Source organism: Centruroides sculpturatus, unplaced genomic scaffold (assembly GCF_000671375.1).
Source record: "Centruroides sculpturatus isolate CEXI.00-Female unplaced genomic scaffold, Cexi_2.0 scaffold105, whole genome shotgun sequence".
In the NCBI taxonomy this organism is placed as follows: domain Eukaryota; kingdom Metazoa; phylum Arthropoda; class Arachnida; order Scorpiones; family Buthidae; genus Centruroides; species Centruroides sculpturatus.
In genome coordinates, this window is record NW_019384622.1 from 149587 (window position 1) to 165467 (window position 15881).

Sequence of the window (15881 nt, forward strand, 5' to 3'; positions counted from 1 at the left end):
GATACGATCTCAGTTTCGGAACGGATTAATTTCGTATCCTGAGGTACCACTGTATTTTAAAAGATGACAACAAATTATCTCTTGTAATGATGTATCTTTAATCATTTTGTTAATTATGGTCAAAGATATAAATTTACTTTCACTTTATATTGGTCAATTAACAAATATATTAATTATGTTATATTTTGATGGTTTATAATTTCTTTACCTATAAAAATATATTATAATTTATATATTAATATTTATACAATTTTTTATTTATTAATATTTGAATCAATGTTTCAATAATAGTTTATTGGAAGCTTTTTCATTGTTTAATATTTTTTTAAAAATTATATTGACAGTACATTTATAAAAAATTATAGCTTTAGTAGAAAATTCATTAATAATGTAAAAATAGAATGCAAATTATGACTGTTTGATTTATTTATATACTGCTTGCAGTGCATTTTTAAAAACTTTAATATAGAATCACTTCAAAAAAGAATTTCTTTTGTTATTTGGTAAATAAAACATCATTTTTGATAGCTTCATTAATCTTTCCCACTAATGTTAAATAAAAATTAATATATAATTGTTAAAAACTATTGGTGATATGTAAAAAAATGAAATTGGTGTAATGAAGAAAATGAATACTATAATGAAAATTCTTTCATTATAGTATTAATAGTTGTAATCAGTGTCAATAGTTATAAGAAATGTGCATAAAAAGCTATTTTACAATTTCAAAAAAAATATATTTATTTTATATTTTTATAATAGCTTCCATTTTTAATTATATTTTAATAAAGTGCATTCATATATTATGTAAGCATATTTTTTTATTATATAAATTCTTTAATTGTTACATTAAAAAATTCCTTAATACAAAGATTATATTTTGAATTTATACCATTCAGTTAATTCAGAAATTGTTACATTTACTTGTATTTTTTATTATAACAAGACAGATGTATTTATCACTTATATACTGCAGATAGCAATGTTGATTTAAATATTTAATTTAAATTTTAATACTAAAAATAAATTTATGCATATACTTACTGACTGTATATACTAAATCACAGATTAATTGAAGAAACTATAGATGAAAAATTCACATCACAGATTCTCATACATACAGCAACTTTCTTTCTACCTGATTGTAAAAAAATGTAATTAATATATTGTTCATAATGTATAAAAATTTAGTGCAAACAGAATATTGATTCATGGTGATAAAAACCTTATAACTTTACTGTCACATCATATAAGAATTCAACTTTGCACATTTTTGGAGAAAGCCATCCTTGTTGCAGTAAAAAAAAGTAACTGAAATGAGCACTGCAGATTTAACCTCAAACCAGTGAGACTGCTATGAAGATTGCTGCATGCAATGTTTAAAAAAAAAAAAAAAAAAAAGTTTAGCAATGCTGTTAACAGCATCACTTAGCAGCACTTAGTTTAACAACCCAATTGTATCTTAATTCTTTAAGCTTATGGTTGCAACTTGATTGCTTTGGCTAATGAATGTAGCCACCATTTAGCAACATTTGTAAATTCACTGTATCTGAATAACTTATTAATTGCATTGCATTCAGTATAAAGCTTTATCAACTAAAATTTTATTTTGAAACTATGGCTATTAATATATTAAGATTTCTTCACTATCTCAAACTGCATTAAAATAGATTCATTTGGTTATTATATTATGAAACACATACTATTCTAAGCATCTCCATTTGCTTTAAAACTCCAAATAAAAACAAACGGCAATCTTCTTGATAACTTACAAATAAAAGGAAACTCATTAATTAGTTGCTTTTTTTTCGGAAAAGTAATTGAAGCATAAATGACAGATATACAGTATTTTTAAAATCAAACACATTACAATAATTTAGATAGTATTAAAAACAGACTTATTAAATAAAATTTTTCTTATTAGTATTGAAATATACCTTTTTTATTTTTCTAATTAAAATGCTAAACTGCATGACATAGCACCTATAACATTACATACAAGGAAAATAATTCCTTAATAAAATAACTGTAATATTAATATATTCCATTTATTATCAACAGTATTAATTATATTATGAGTTGTTGAATAAAAATTAAACACAAATTGCTTGATAAGGAAACAGAAAATGAAGATTTATAATACTTTTGGCCTACAGTCTGGCTAGCTTCAACTAACTACACCAAACTAAAATGAAGAGCATCTCATGTGGATTAGACCAGTGTCACAGCTGAGTCTGGCAGAATAGTAATCCAAAAATGTTTCTAATAAATCCTGATTTTTTGCTTCCTTAACAAGCAGTTTGTTTCATTTTAATTTAAATATGACACCAAGTTTTGTTCATTTCTCTGTTTTGTTTATTACCATACTTGGGAAGTTGAGGTGCATATTTTCTTTAAAAAAGGGATTAAAATAAAGTGATGGATTTTTCATTAAAAAATAGTGCTCTTAAAAATGTATAAAAATAAAACTATTTTTATTCTGCATAAATATAAATAGATGTAAAACTCAAGAAAATGATAGAAAACTTGAATCAGTTAGTCATTTTCAGAATCTGATCTTTCAGTTTCATAGTTTACAAACAGAATAGCACTGTATTTGCAAACACACAATTGTTCTTACACTTACTATGGTCAGCCACAGATGGTGTGAGATAAATAATTCTTTGAACTGCAAAAATGATCTCTTGACAACTCATCCTAGACTGCAATTTCTTACTAAGTAAAACACGCTCAGGAAAACCTTTAAATATGCAGCCGTATTTATTAAATTCTAACGTTTTCGGTCATATTCAATGACCTTTCTCAAGAAAAACAGAAAAAATCGAACTCCGAACTTGAATTAACGATACAAGCGTTTTGGAACGTTTTTTAAAAAATAATATTCTACTGGAATAACGCCATCTCTATATAACGGTTGTCATTATATAAATACATTAGCTATTAGAACGTTAAAAATATGACGTTCCGGATATAAAATAAAAATAAAAATAAAATACAGACATAAAATACCAAACATACACAATGTGTTTAGCAAATACATTAAATTAAGAATTTCTGCCCTTAAGTAAGTTGCCGCTGTCCATCGTTCTTGACTTTATAATATACTTGCTCGCCAGGCTGCCGATACTTTGCTTGAATCTCGGAAGTTGATAGCTAATCCTTTTTGGCTTGCTTTGCAGATATGATCTCTTGACATTTAAAGATGTGATAGCAGCATATTTGGTTTTCACTAAAAACTCCAGATTTTGTGACTGAAGAGACTTAGGCTATTTTTATTATCCTGAGTTAATTCAGCCATAAAATATCACAAGTCTTGATTATATTTTGAATATCTGAATTTTTGCTGAGGGAGTATTACAGTTTCTCTAATACAAATCCATCCTATTAGTTTTTGGCATGTTTAAAAAACATATTGTCCAGTTTATCAATGAATGCTTCTCTAGATAAAAAATTGTCAGCATAAAATAAGCCACGTGCCTTTGAAACAATGTGCCCCACCTTGTTATTACAGGGTGTTTTGGGAGTGGTAAGCCAATTAATTATCTCTTTATATAGATAGATATAAACAGGATATTTAATCAAAGGCTCTAAAATAAAATTGTTAGCCCAATAAAATTCTGTCCTAATTGCTTCACATATCCTGTTAAGGTGATCAGCAAGCAATATGTCACAGATTTGGATACATCAGCTTTATATTTAAGCATACACTTAACACCACACATTTGGTGCTAGATCTGTTACAAGTAACTAAACATTTTCATACAGAATGATAGAGTTCAATGATGCATGTGTCAAATTATGAAAGGTCTGAATAAAGATATAGAATTTGTCTTTCTAATTTGTAAACTCTTAACAGCATGGGTTGTACTGGCTCCTGTTAGCAGATCAATGAGAATGTTCAGCATGTACCTTTTTAGCACATCCACAATTTCATCCAAATAAAAAAACTGGATTACTTCCTACTATTTCCTGTATTTTTTTGAACTTCATATGCAAGTTCTAAATAGCTTTTCCTTAGTGTGCTTTGTTCAGAGATTGAGTGCTTGTAATATTTTTCTAGAAAGTTTTTGCATGCTGAATGTTAAGAGCAATTCCTGACTGTATTAAAGCTATAGCCAGTTCATATAAAAATTCATTCTTTTTGCTTGCATTGTCCTTTACAGAATTTAATGTTGCTAAAATAAAACTCTGTCCCTTTTATTTGTTCTTCTTTCTTTCCTGCTGGTAATGTGATCTACATATTTTAATGTGCTGCTTAATCCATGAAGAGAGATACTTTTCATCTAAATTTATGGTAACATCATATAGTTCACATCTCAAAATACTCTTGTCAGTCATAATTCCCTCCTCTTTAAAATTATTTATTAACATCTTCAGTTTTGACTAATATCTTTGGAATTTTTTAAACTGGTAAGTTGTCATGCCACCATCAGTTACCATATCCCTTCCTCACCTTTGTGAATAATGGAATCATCCACATTAATGTGCTGTTTGATATCATGAAACCTGTAATCAATATAAACAATTTAATTTTGTGCGATAATCGATAACAGGTGATCAATATCATCAAAATATCAATTAATCAATAAATTTCTACATCAATAACACACCTTAGGAACCAGAGTACACGAACACCAAGCAGACCTTCAGCATGGTAGACACATCACAGCCCTTCTTATTTATGTGTCTGACCATAATATCGAGACAGCATTTAACCAAGCCAAGGTCATCCTCACTATGCCTCACCGTGAACATCTAAGATGGTTAGAGTCCCTATCCATTTATAGAGCAAACCAATATGCCATGTGCATCAACCAAAAGGAGGAGCTAAATTTATCTGTTGCCTGGCAGGTCCTTATGGACACCGACCTTTAATTGACATCATCTATGAAATGTGCATGCCCATTGTAACGACTTTCGTCAGGCATACGTTCGATTTAATTTGAATATTCACATTCTATTTTATGTGTTCCATTGGTTATTCGGCATATTTCACTTGAGGAAGAACTATTTAACAATTCAAAAACATTAGTGATAAACTGTATTATTCACAGAACACACACCAGTAACAGGTTCTGGATATGATGTTGATTTCCATCCCTGGTAATGATGTGTTGTTGATATTTATGTTTATTTGTAAAAGTTTCAATGGACTCCTTGCTTTCTGTACACCTGACATCACTGCTAGTTGTTCAAGTTACTTTATGACACCCTGCATTTATATGATAAAACAGCACAGAACTTTGTTAGAAAGTAGAGATACCAAATAAATACTATCTATTTATACTATTTTTAAAATCACTGTTAGTCAACTGATTTTTTCTTAACCAATCACTTCAAGATGTTTGAAATTTTGGGAAGGGTTAATTTTCAAATTCAAATCTGTTTAAAAGTGAAATTTGTCAACCAATTAAAAGCACAATCTCAGTTTCTGAATATTAAATAGGCATGAATCCTATGAGATCAGTTAGAAATCATTTAACTGTTGATACTGGAATCAAACTTAAAATTTAAATTGCCTGAAACTTGTTAACAATTTCAATTTCAAACTTCGTTAACATTGGGCCATTAAACTTTTTAAGAAGATATACTAAATGTATAATCTCTACCAACCTCAAGATTAGTCCAGCAGGCATCAAAATTATGTATTTAGTAGAGTAGAGATTATATATTTAGTATTACATTCATTCAGTCAGATTTTAAAGGATTTTTAAGAGGGTATTTAAATATCAAATTATAAAACAAAATTACTGATTAAAAACTTAATAATTTTTAATTTAATAACAGATTTATAAATAGAAAAACACATAAAATACCCAATTTAAGTGCAAAAAAAGGAAAACTACCAAAAAATGCTCAGCACTAAAAAAAAAAAAAATAAAATAAAGGGAAAGGGGAAATTAATATTCCCACCAATCAATTGTAAACTTAATAAATATATATAAATAAAGAATTATCCTGTGATGCTTTAAAACAGTCACCTGTACAAATAACAAAAAGATTGAGCTCTTCAACTTCCCAACTTTAGTTATCATAATCATTCAACCACTTAAGGTATAAAAATTGTTCAACGATAAAAGAAAACTTCAAACATAGTACAGTAAAATCTTGTTTTATATGAGATTGATATATGCAGACTCATGTTTTTTACAGATACTAAATGGTTAAGTTAATCCTTAAATGCTGAGGGGTAATTCTGACTATTAATGTATACTAGGTAGCTCAATAGTTCAATTAATGTTAACTCACACAAAATTAACTTAAAAAATTTTTAAAAAGCAGGCAAATTTAAAATAAAAATTAATGAAATTAAAATTATTTAAATTTTTTTTACTAAATTTAATCATATTTTGTGCGAAACAAAGCTAACACAATTTCAATAGTTATGTTGCAAAAGAAAAAGAGTTGCAATTAATTAAAAAAATTGTAATTAAGGGTTAAAAAATGCAAGCAAAATTAAAAATGAATAATAAATTAATAATTAATTATTAAACACAGTTATAAAAACTGAAACTAAATTAATACTAAATAAATTAAAACTCTGACCTTTATACTGAAACCAAATCAAAACTGATTAAAATCAAATCAATTGAAAATTAAAATGTTTTTAAAAACAGTTTAAAAGTTATTTTGAAATTTTCAAAATGTAAATCAAATTAAATTAATTTTTAAATTTGCATTATTTGTGTGTGGCTGTGACAGAACATTTTGCTTTTAATATATAATATAATATAATATATATTAAAAGACTTCACTTTTGACTTGGAGTTGAAGTTCCTATTCCTACACAAATTCCTTCCTTTCCACAAATTCATGCTGAGTCCACAGAGGAAGTTAACAGGCAGTTCTTTTGAGGAACAAATTGTACATCAGATCACCACCTGTGACCTGATATGATCTACTTACATGCTCCTTTGTAAAGAGTTGGTTTCAGTTTCAATGGGAATAGAACATTTTGCTTTTAATATATATATATATATATATATGTNATTATAAAACAAAAGTAATGATATAAAAATTAGAAATAATTTTTTCTACAGCCAATATCGAAAAAAAAAAATTATGAAAATGAAGAAAATAGAAGATTGTTATATAGATATAAAGCCAATAAAAAAAAATTCTGTGCCTCGGTATGCCAGTTGTGTAAAACTTAAACAAAAATTTTAACACTAGTAACAAAACCAAAACTTCAATGGGAGGGTGGCATCAAATACATTTCAACAATTTTCTGTTGATTGTAAACAGTTGCATAAATGAGAATACTTGAAATGAAACACAAATTCATATGGAATTTTGTTTTATATGGTATCTGCCGATAATTCTTCCCAGATCACCATACTGTATATTTAATATCTATAAAGAAAAATAAACATTTAATAATACAATAAATATTACAACATTCCTTTCTGAATTACAATATCATCTAGCAACTGAACAAATCAAAAAACATTACTCAACATAAAAGTTATATTTGTGAACCAACGTTCTATAATTATAATATTTAATTCACAAATACTAATTAAATTTTTTGATTTTATTAAAGTCATATAGTTTTTTTAATATCTAAATTTTAAAAGAAAAATCAATTTCTTAATGAAATTAACATATTTTATTTTTATAAAAAGTTTTTATTTTCTCATATTTGATCAAATAGTTATCTCTTTCAGCTTAGTTAAATTTTATAAAAAAAATCTTATATAGGTTTATATTTGACGATCTCATAGTTGTCCCGATGTAGTATAGGTTGTGTACAAATTCTGGAAAAGATTAAATTTTAAGAATAAGTTCCATTACGGATCATAGAATTGTACACAACCTATACTACATCAGGGTGACTATGAGATCACTGAACATAAGATTAAAAGGAGCATCACAATGACATCTAGAAGTCTAATAGGTTTATATTGTTAGGAGGTTATGTAAATTTGTATATGAAAGTACAGTGGGTGATCGATTAACAAACAAATGAATAACGAACACTTTCGTGAAAGATTTTTGTGTTCAGACAACGAACACATGATCGGATAACAAACACCTCACAGAACAAACACAAGAAGAAGCGACATAAAATAATGAGTACTGATTGGTCTTCTCTTGTCTTCAGGCAACAATTCAAAACTTTTCGGAGCACAAGAGATGTTGATGTCGATGCTCAACCCAGTATATACTGATCGGATAGTATTCCGCCAAACTTTGAAACTCTCCCTTGTAATTCCAGCCTTTTATTTTTCTTACAGAAACAATTCCTTTATAGTATTTGCAAGACTGTCAGGCGGGCACTCATTAAGTTTTGCGTTGGTTTTTATTTTCGAAAGGTGAGAGTATAATAGAAAAGTTAGAAAGTGGGCAGAAGATGTCTGATGTTGCTGGGCTGTATGGCTTGAACAGGTCTACAGTAGGCCACAGTTCAATCTTATCTAAGAAAGGTACAGTATAATCAAGAAGACTCAAGCAGCTTAAGGAGTAACAAAAATTACATCTGAGAAATAAAGAACATTGAAGGGCTCATAATGGAACCTGAAATGGATCCGACGACAGAAGAACGTTAAGAACTCTTGAATGAAGAACACCAAGAAACTCAGCGAGATATGTTTTCTTCTGAAAAAGAGGATTAATGCTGATATCTGCTATTAAAGATCTTTTGAAGTATGAGGATGTTAGAACAATGGTCTTAGAAAAGCATCCAAACCAGATTGAGGTTAATAGGCTTGGGGATTTCTACAATTTGGCCTACAATGCTATTTAAAATACTTATGAAAAATCCTAAAGAGAGAAAAGCAATCGACATTAGACAGATTTTTTAATCCCCACAAACGGAAAAAACATGACTAATAAAAATGCAAGACTGTGTATATATGTATATTTATTATTACATATAAATAAACATAGTAAGAAAGTATATATTTTTATATTTTGAAGTTTCCAGAACAAATTAATCAAATTCTCATAAAAACCTATGGTAAATCGATAATTGGTTACAAACAAAGTCTTGGAACACATTATGTTCGTTAACCGATCACCCACTGTAATACTATTTTTAATTGGTAAAATGGATGTTGAGTTTTGAACTTCTGTAAAACGATTTAATAAAAAGTAAAATACATCTGAATACAAGTCCAATTTTGCTTGCCATGTCAAATCACCAGGAACAACTATTTCCATTGCAGAGACAACCTTTCTTTAGAGGCTATGCCTCTGCACAAATATGCAAAACAGTTTAAAATGATGTCCTCAGGTGACAATCCCAACCCAATTAAAAATATAATATTTCTTTGTAGAAAAGGGCTGGCAGAATTCTATAAAACATTTTTCTGATATTTATTAATTATATACAACCTACTTCCAACTCCAAACCAAAACAGTGCTTATTTCAATATAACTTTGTTCACTAACATTTTCAAACTTATAGTTCTTTTTCAGGTGAACTAATGGACAAATCAATAGCCTAAAAAAGATTGGTTCGAATACTAAGTAAAAGCTATGGGTTTTTTTTCTTCAGTAACACATCACACAAATACTATACTCCTTGTGTGATGTGTTACTGAAGAAAAAAAAACCCATAGCTTTTAATTCTTTAAAATCAATAGTACAAAACCAGTAAGGAAAATTTACTTGAATTTTTTTTTCTATTTATATCAATTTCTATTAGATGATGTTATTAATAAAATCTGAAACCTTGAAATATGATAGATGTTAAGTTAGAATATTGATTTTATTTAACTTATAAAACAGGAAGTAAATATTATTTTAATATAATAATCTCTCTTAGAATTCAAACAAATATTGTTAAAAATAAATAAAATTCTCTCTCTCCTAATTATTTAAAAAAAAACAATATTTATTGTAATTTCATAAAATTTATTTTTCACATTTATAAATGAAAAAATTAAAATTATAAAAACAACAAAATTTAAATGCACTTAAATATATTTTTAATAACATGCACAAAATTTTTTTAATACAAATTTATACATTTAATTGCACTATAATTGTAATTAAATCTTAATAATTTATTGTAGATGATTAAATAAAATTAGTAAACAAGTGTGATGCATTATATTACATAATTTTAAATTATGTAGGTTAAATGTATCTATTATTTTTTGCACCTTTAATAATAAGCAATATGTTTTAAAACGGATCAAATTCACTTTGATTATACTTTATACAAGAAAACAATTACAATGCTGAAAAGAGAAAGGTAAATGCATTTTAAACAACAGTCAGAAATGAGATAAGGAAAATTAAACAGAGTAAAGCGAACATATTTAAATCTTAATATAAAAGCAAACACACGTTCATTCATCATTGTTTGAAATTGACATATAAGTTAGTAAAAGAACACGTGTTTATTTGAAAGAAACGATAAACTGATCGTTTTCATCAACTTTTGCTAGTGATAAAATCGAAAGATAAAAAAGGATCCGCTGAAATGCCAATATGCTAACTGAGATAAAGACTATTGTGTTTACACGGAGTAAAACGTTTAATATATATATTCGTAAATTTTAATCTCGCAAAACGGAATGTCTTACCGAACTAATCGACTTATATGATGATAAAATTTTCTCTTAAACTTCTTTCTCTCGCATTTGCCAGCAGAAGACATCCGGCCGGCGAACCCCGGCTTTCACGAAAACCCTCGACCAATTGCCAATCGTTATACATTTTGTTAGCACACGTTTCGTTTCTAAAACGCGATCTATCATTAGCTAAAAATCTAATGCCGTACCGACCAATGACGCGTTACGTAATATTTCTACGCATCTAATTATTCGGTGATACGGAGTAACGTATTGGTTACTATACAATCACGTTTGCATTCATTACCGGCGTGGCTATTCACAGGCTTAAGGTTTTCGTTCATTTTGCGTTTTGTGCTTTTCGACTATGGCGGTATCGTTGATTAGAATTGGACGTTTTATTTTTTCTTCGGGAAACCAAATTTCAATTACGGCCCCGTCTGCTACGGCTTTAAACCTATTTCAAAACCGAAAATGTAAGTAAACGTGTATTAAAAAAATATGTATATATATTCGCTTTTTAAAATGCATCGATGCCGCATGAAGTAATTAAAAATCGCCTCGATTTTATTTTTTTCTTAAATATGCACTTAAATAGTTTGCCGATAGACGCTATTAGAAAAAAATAACTAAAAATAGTCGATTTCATTCAGCACATTAGAATAGCATATGACAGCTATAGACACGTGGTGGTATCTTGAATAAAGAAATTAAAAAGCCTATCCTTCACTCCTTTGTATCGGGATGCGCGCCTTCTTTAGTTACGTATTTTCGGCATTTCCTTTGTTATATTATTCCATGTAGCCTACTTACTATTTAAATATAGAAATTTATATTTAATTAGATCAATGTTATATTATCTACGTTACTTAAAAATTATACATTTAATAATTCTTATCGCAAAATTTGATACAAATATATTTTCGGTATATAAGATATGTTAAATGAATCTTAAAAAATCGATTTTTTAAAGTGCATTTTGAACTAGGCAAATCAGGATATCCTGTGATAACACTTGAGAAATAACAGGACGTTTTTAAATATAGAATATGGAAATTCACTAAAATGAATTCTTTTTTCCTATATTATAACGCCCTAAGATAATATACTAACCTTTAACGTAGAATAAATATGCCCAGATTTTCTTTAAAACAATTTAATTTGATTAAAAGATATTTTTTTTATATGAGAAAAATTAAACGTGACCATATGGGATTTTCTAAATTAAAATTTAAAGTGTAGCTTTTAAGTTGCTTATCAAGAATTATAATCACAAAGCTTATTCTGAATAATTTTTGTAATTAAAATTATTTTGGTAAATATTTTAATTCTAAAGATTTTATTTTCAATTCTTAATAGTTATAAACTCATTTTTTTTATCTGTGTAAAATCTTTTAATTCTTATTATCTTTCAAAATGTTTTATCATTATTGAAAATATTGCACAATATATTCAATTCCATTCAAAAGTTTTAACGATAAATTAAAAGATGATAATGAATACATTTTTATTGTTCCACTATCTAAATTTTATCACTTTTTTACATGTACTGTATGGGTTTTATACTCTCTAATGATTCTGTTTATCATTTTAATATTAAAATATAAAAAATATTAAAACTAACTTTTTAAATTAGTATTTTGAAACTATAATAGATCTTTAGCCTCTGATAATGATACTATAGAATTCATAACAGCAAAATCTGTTTAATGTTATGAAATGTACTTTATAATATTACATATAGCCTGTACTTCTAAAAACAGGGAATTTATTTAAAATCAGCACATATATGTTATTCAAAACCAAATTATTTTTAATTGTTATAAAAAATTATCTGGAATAAATAAGTTAGTTATAAAAAATGAAACTCTTTAAACTAATATCTTTATGAATTGTAAACAAATGTTAGAAAGATTATTAAATTGATAACATCCTGCTTACCCAATGAACATTATCTGAAATTATTGTTTAAACATTATATAAATAATATTAAATTCTGTTTATCAGTACGTTTTACTTTACGATACAAACATTTGAATGGTGACTACAATGACAGTGTTTATGTATTATGAGAATGACAGGCTAATTTGTTAATTCCTCCGGTCATATATATATATATATACGACATTGAAAGGTTGCTAGTTAACACGTTAACAGGAAACGCTAAACAGCATTTATAACCGTTTTGGTTTGAATTACAATATCGCGACTTGACCTAAAAACGAGTGGAATGACTTGCTTGATCTACTTTAAACATCTTTCCATCGTATTTTTATTGCCCGTTGTAATAAGTATTGTTGTATTTTTATAAAGAATACAATAACAGTAATTAAGCTGTTATTTAGTGAATATTTGATTACATAACACTATCTTTGTTCACATAATTTTGTAATCGTTATCATGATATTATAAATCACTCGAAAGAAAAGAAAATTGCCCAAGAGATCGATATGTACTATTGCTTGTCCTTGACCCAGACCTATTGACATAAATATTTCAGTTTCTTTTTAATGTTTCCACAATAACATCTGTGTCGCTAAACAAATATAATTATAATTTTAGTTTAAAATAGTAATAATTATAATTTAAACATTTTTATATAACGCGTGCAAAATATTTAATAAAATACGAAATAATTAACAATGCTATGTTATATATTACAGTCGGTTTCGCATCAATAATCATTATACTATTATTTAATATATTTTTAAAATGAATTCATGTAATGAAAAGCTTTATTATTAGAGAATTTAGTATACCGAGAATTTTATTTGGAAAATATTTATAAAAATCATTCACAGTTGAATAAATTTTATCAACATGATTGAAACAAATTTTTTTTCATCTTTTGTCTTAGGAACATAAACCGTTCCATTATACAGTACTTTAATATGGCAAAATAGCGAGCCAAGTTTATTATTTATCATAATTAATGCAGTATTTATTTGAATTTTTAATAAATTATTTAAATTTAAATCTACAATAAACGTTATAATTTGTACATAATAAAAGATGCCGTTAAAACGTTATAGAAATTGCTAGCTCTCAAGAATTATCGGTAACAATTATAAAGTGGTACATGGCATTATTTATTTTATCAAGAAAAATTAACTTTATTTCCGTAATTAAGTCAAATAATAAAAAAAATATTTAATAATATAAGAAATTTAAAACGTATTTTTATTATTAACATGAACATTATCTAATATCTAAGAGAAATGTAGAAATAGCGCCTCTATCGGCAAAATTTCGTATTGGAAGTAGACAATAGCGAATAATTTTTAACGGAAATTTCCCGTGTAATAGTACAGATTATCGAAATACAATATACCATACATTACAAGCTTTAAATTCTAATTTATTTGTCAAAAATAATAATAAACGACGAGAACTTACCAAAATATATAACATTCTTTGTCAAGTGCTGTTAAGGTGATTACATATCAAAACAGCAAAGTTGGACTTTGAATTATTTCTTTTAATCATAATGCATAAAGTGTGCAAATTTCTCTTGTACATATTATTTTTTTAATAATAGAGTAACTCTCGTCGGAATGTGACACACGAATTTGTAACAGGAAAATCTTTGAGGAAAACAGTACTTTGTATTCACATGGTTTCTATTGGAGCGCCGAAGTGATGATTTGGATAAATAAAAGAAGATATATTAAATTATTAAATGTGTTAATAAAATTTAAATTATTATTAAATTATTAAAAAACAAAAATAATAATTTTTTTTTAAATATCTATTTTGTCACGTGAAGAATTTGTTTATGCCACATTCATATCTTCTTCATCCCCGTTTTTGAATCATTTTCACTGATTGGCTATTAATTACCCTCACACAGAAACAAAATTTACTATGTTATTTTTATGTGGAAATTAATATTCAAAATTTTCAGTTTAATATTTAAAAATTCAAGTTATTTAATTAATAAATTTGTTTAAAATGAGGAATAATAAATCTTTTCATATTTTAAATAAATAATTAATAATTTGATTATTTATTATAAAAATTATTTTACTAAAAATTTTTTTCCATTCAAAAACAAAAAAAATAAATTTTATAATATAAAAACGAAAATTATTTTAATCTTTTTAATTAAAACATTTAATTTTTTCTGTTACTCAAGGACAGCTGTTAAAAACAAAATTGTTTAAAAAATTTAATTCAAATAAAAAAACCTAAATGATTATAAATTTATTATTAAAACATTTCACTCTTGTAGTAGTTTATTCCTTCTTAATTTTCTAAAACTAGTAAAATGCATTCAATTGGAAATTTGAGATGTGTGAACCCTAATATAACCTATACTTATCTCTTTGTTTTATATGCTTTGGCTTCTCGAATAAAGAATTTTGGCAAAATTCCCATCTTACATTGACGTGAAGATGCCTATTTTTACTTAACTCTTTCGGAATTAACTATGTGATTAAATTTGAAATTTTCAATTATATTAAATAAAATCTTTATCGAATTATGATTATTGTATTTCTTAATATATTAAAGGAATTACAAAATTATTTAATAACGTATTAAAGGTCAACAATTTATTTTCAAAGGTTTGGTTTATCATACAATTTTATGAATTAAAGGTATATTTTGGTATATCTTTAACAAAATAATGCTTGCAAACAACTTTTCATTTTTATCATGTTATCATACACAGTAATGATAAAAATATTTTACATTAATAAAATTAGATTATTTTTTACTTCAGGAAATATTAATGCCATGTCATTCTATTTATTAGATGGGGCGGATAAACGAATTCCTGTGGAAAAGCCTGTTGTGGAGCTTGATGGTGACGAGATGACAAGAGTGATCTGGGAGAAAATTAAAGAAAAGGTATATGTAAAGTTTATCTTTACAGGAATTATAAAATTTTAAGTTTGTTTCTAAAAATAGTCATTAACCACAAAATATTCAAATAAACAATTTAACAAAACATGCTAAAATTATTTTACTGCTTTTTTTTTAAATATAGGATCATATTAAAGATACTGGCCACGGTATCTTTAATATATAAAATAAAAAATAAAATAATATTGATTAACTTAAATGTTAAAATATTAAATTTATCCTGATTTAGTATATGCATTACGTTTTTCTTTAAAAATTGCATGTAAATTGATGACAAACAAGGACCATTCCAAAAAATGTTTTTTTTTTTTTTTTTAATATTTATCCTGAGTTTGTAGAAGTTTTTTCTTTACTACAGTGAAGATTACTTAATATGATAGAAAAATAAATTTATAAGTTAATGGATGAATTATGAGTCATAATCACTGAATATCATTGCTAAGATAATTATTTGTTTTGAAGAGATATAAGAATATATATATATATATATAT

General features: G+C 26.4%; 2 protein-coding genes across 2 annotated transcripts in view; one reads left to right on the forward strand and one right to left on the reverse strand.

Moving 5' to 3' along the window:
• LOC111625525 (NAD(P) transhydrogenase, mitochondrial-like) overlaps positions 1-10659 on the reverse strand; it is a 50713-nt gene extending 40054 nt beyond the window's left edge. The window contains exons 1-2 of the mRNA XM_023368688.1: positions 10536-10659; positions 1045-1138 (exon numbers count right to left, since the gene is read on the reverse strand). The gene's annotated coding sequence lies outside the window, so the exon portion shown is untranslated. The remainder of the gene's footprint in view (positions 1-1044; positions 1139-10535) is intronic.
• A 151-nt stretch (positions 10660-10810) lies between these two features.
• The window catches only part of LOC111625498 (isocitrate dehydrogenase [NADP], mitochondrial-like), a 30052-nt gene continuing 24981 nt past the window's right edge, over positions 10811-15881 (forward strand). Inside the window, exons 1-2 of the mRNA XM_023368646.1 lie at positions 10811-10999; positions 15280-15374. Of these exons, the coding sequence (XP_023224414.1) occupies positions 10891-10999; positions 15280-15374 (204 nt within the window). The 5' untranslated portion in view covers positions 10811-10890. The remainder of the gene's footprint in view (positions 11000-15279; positions 15375-15881) is intronic.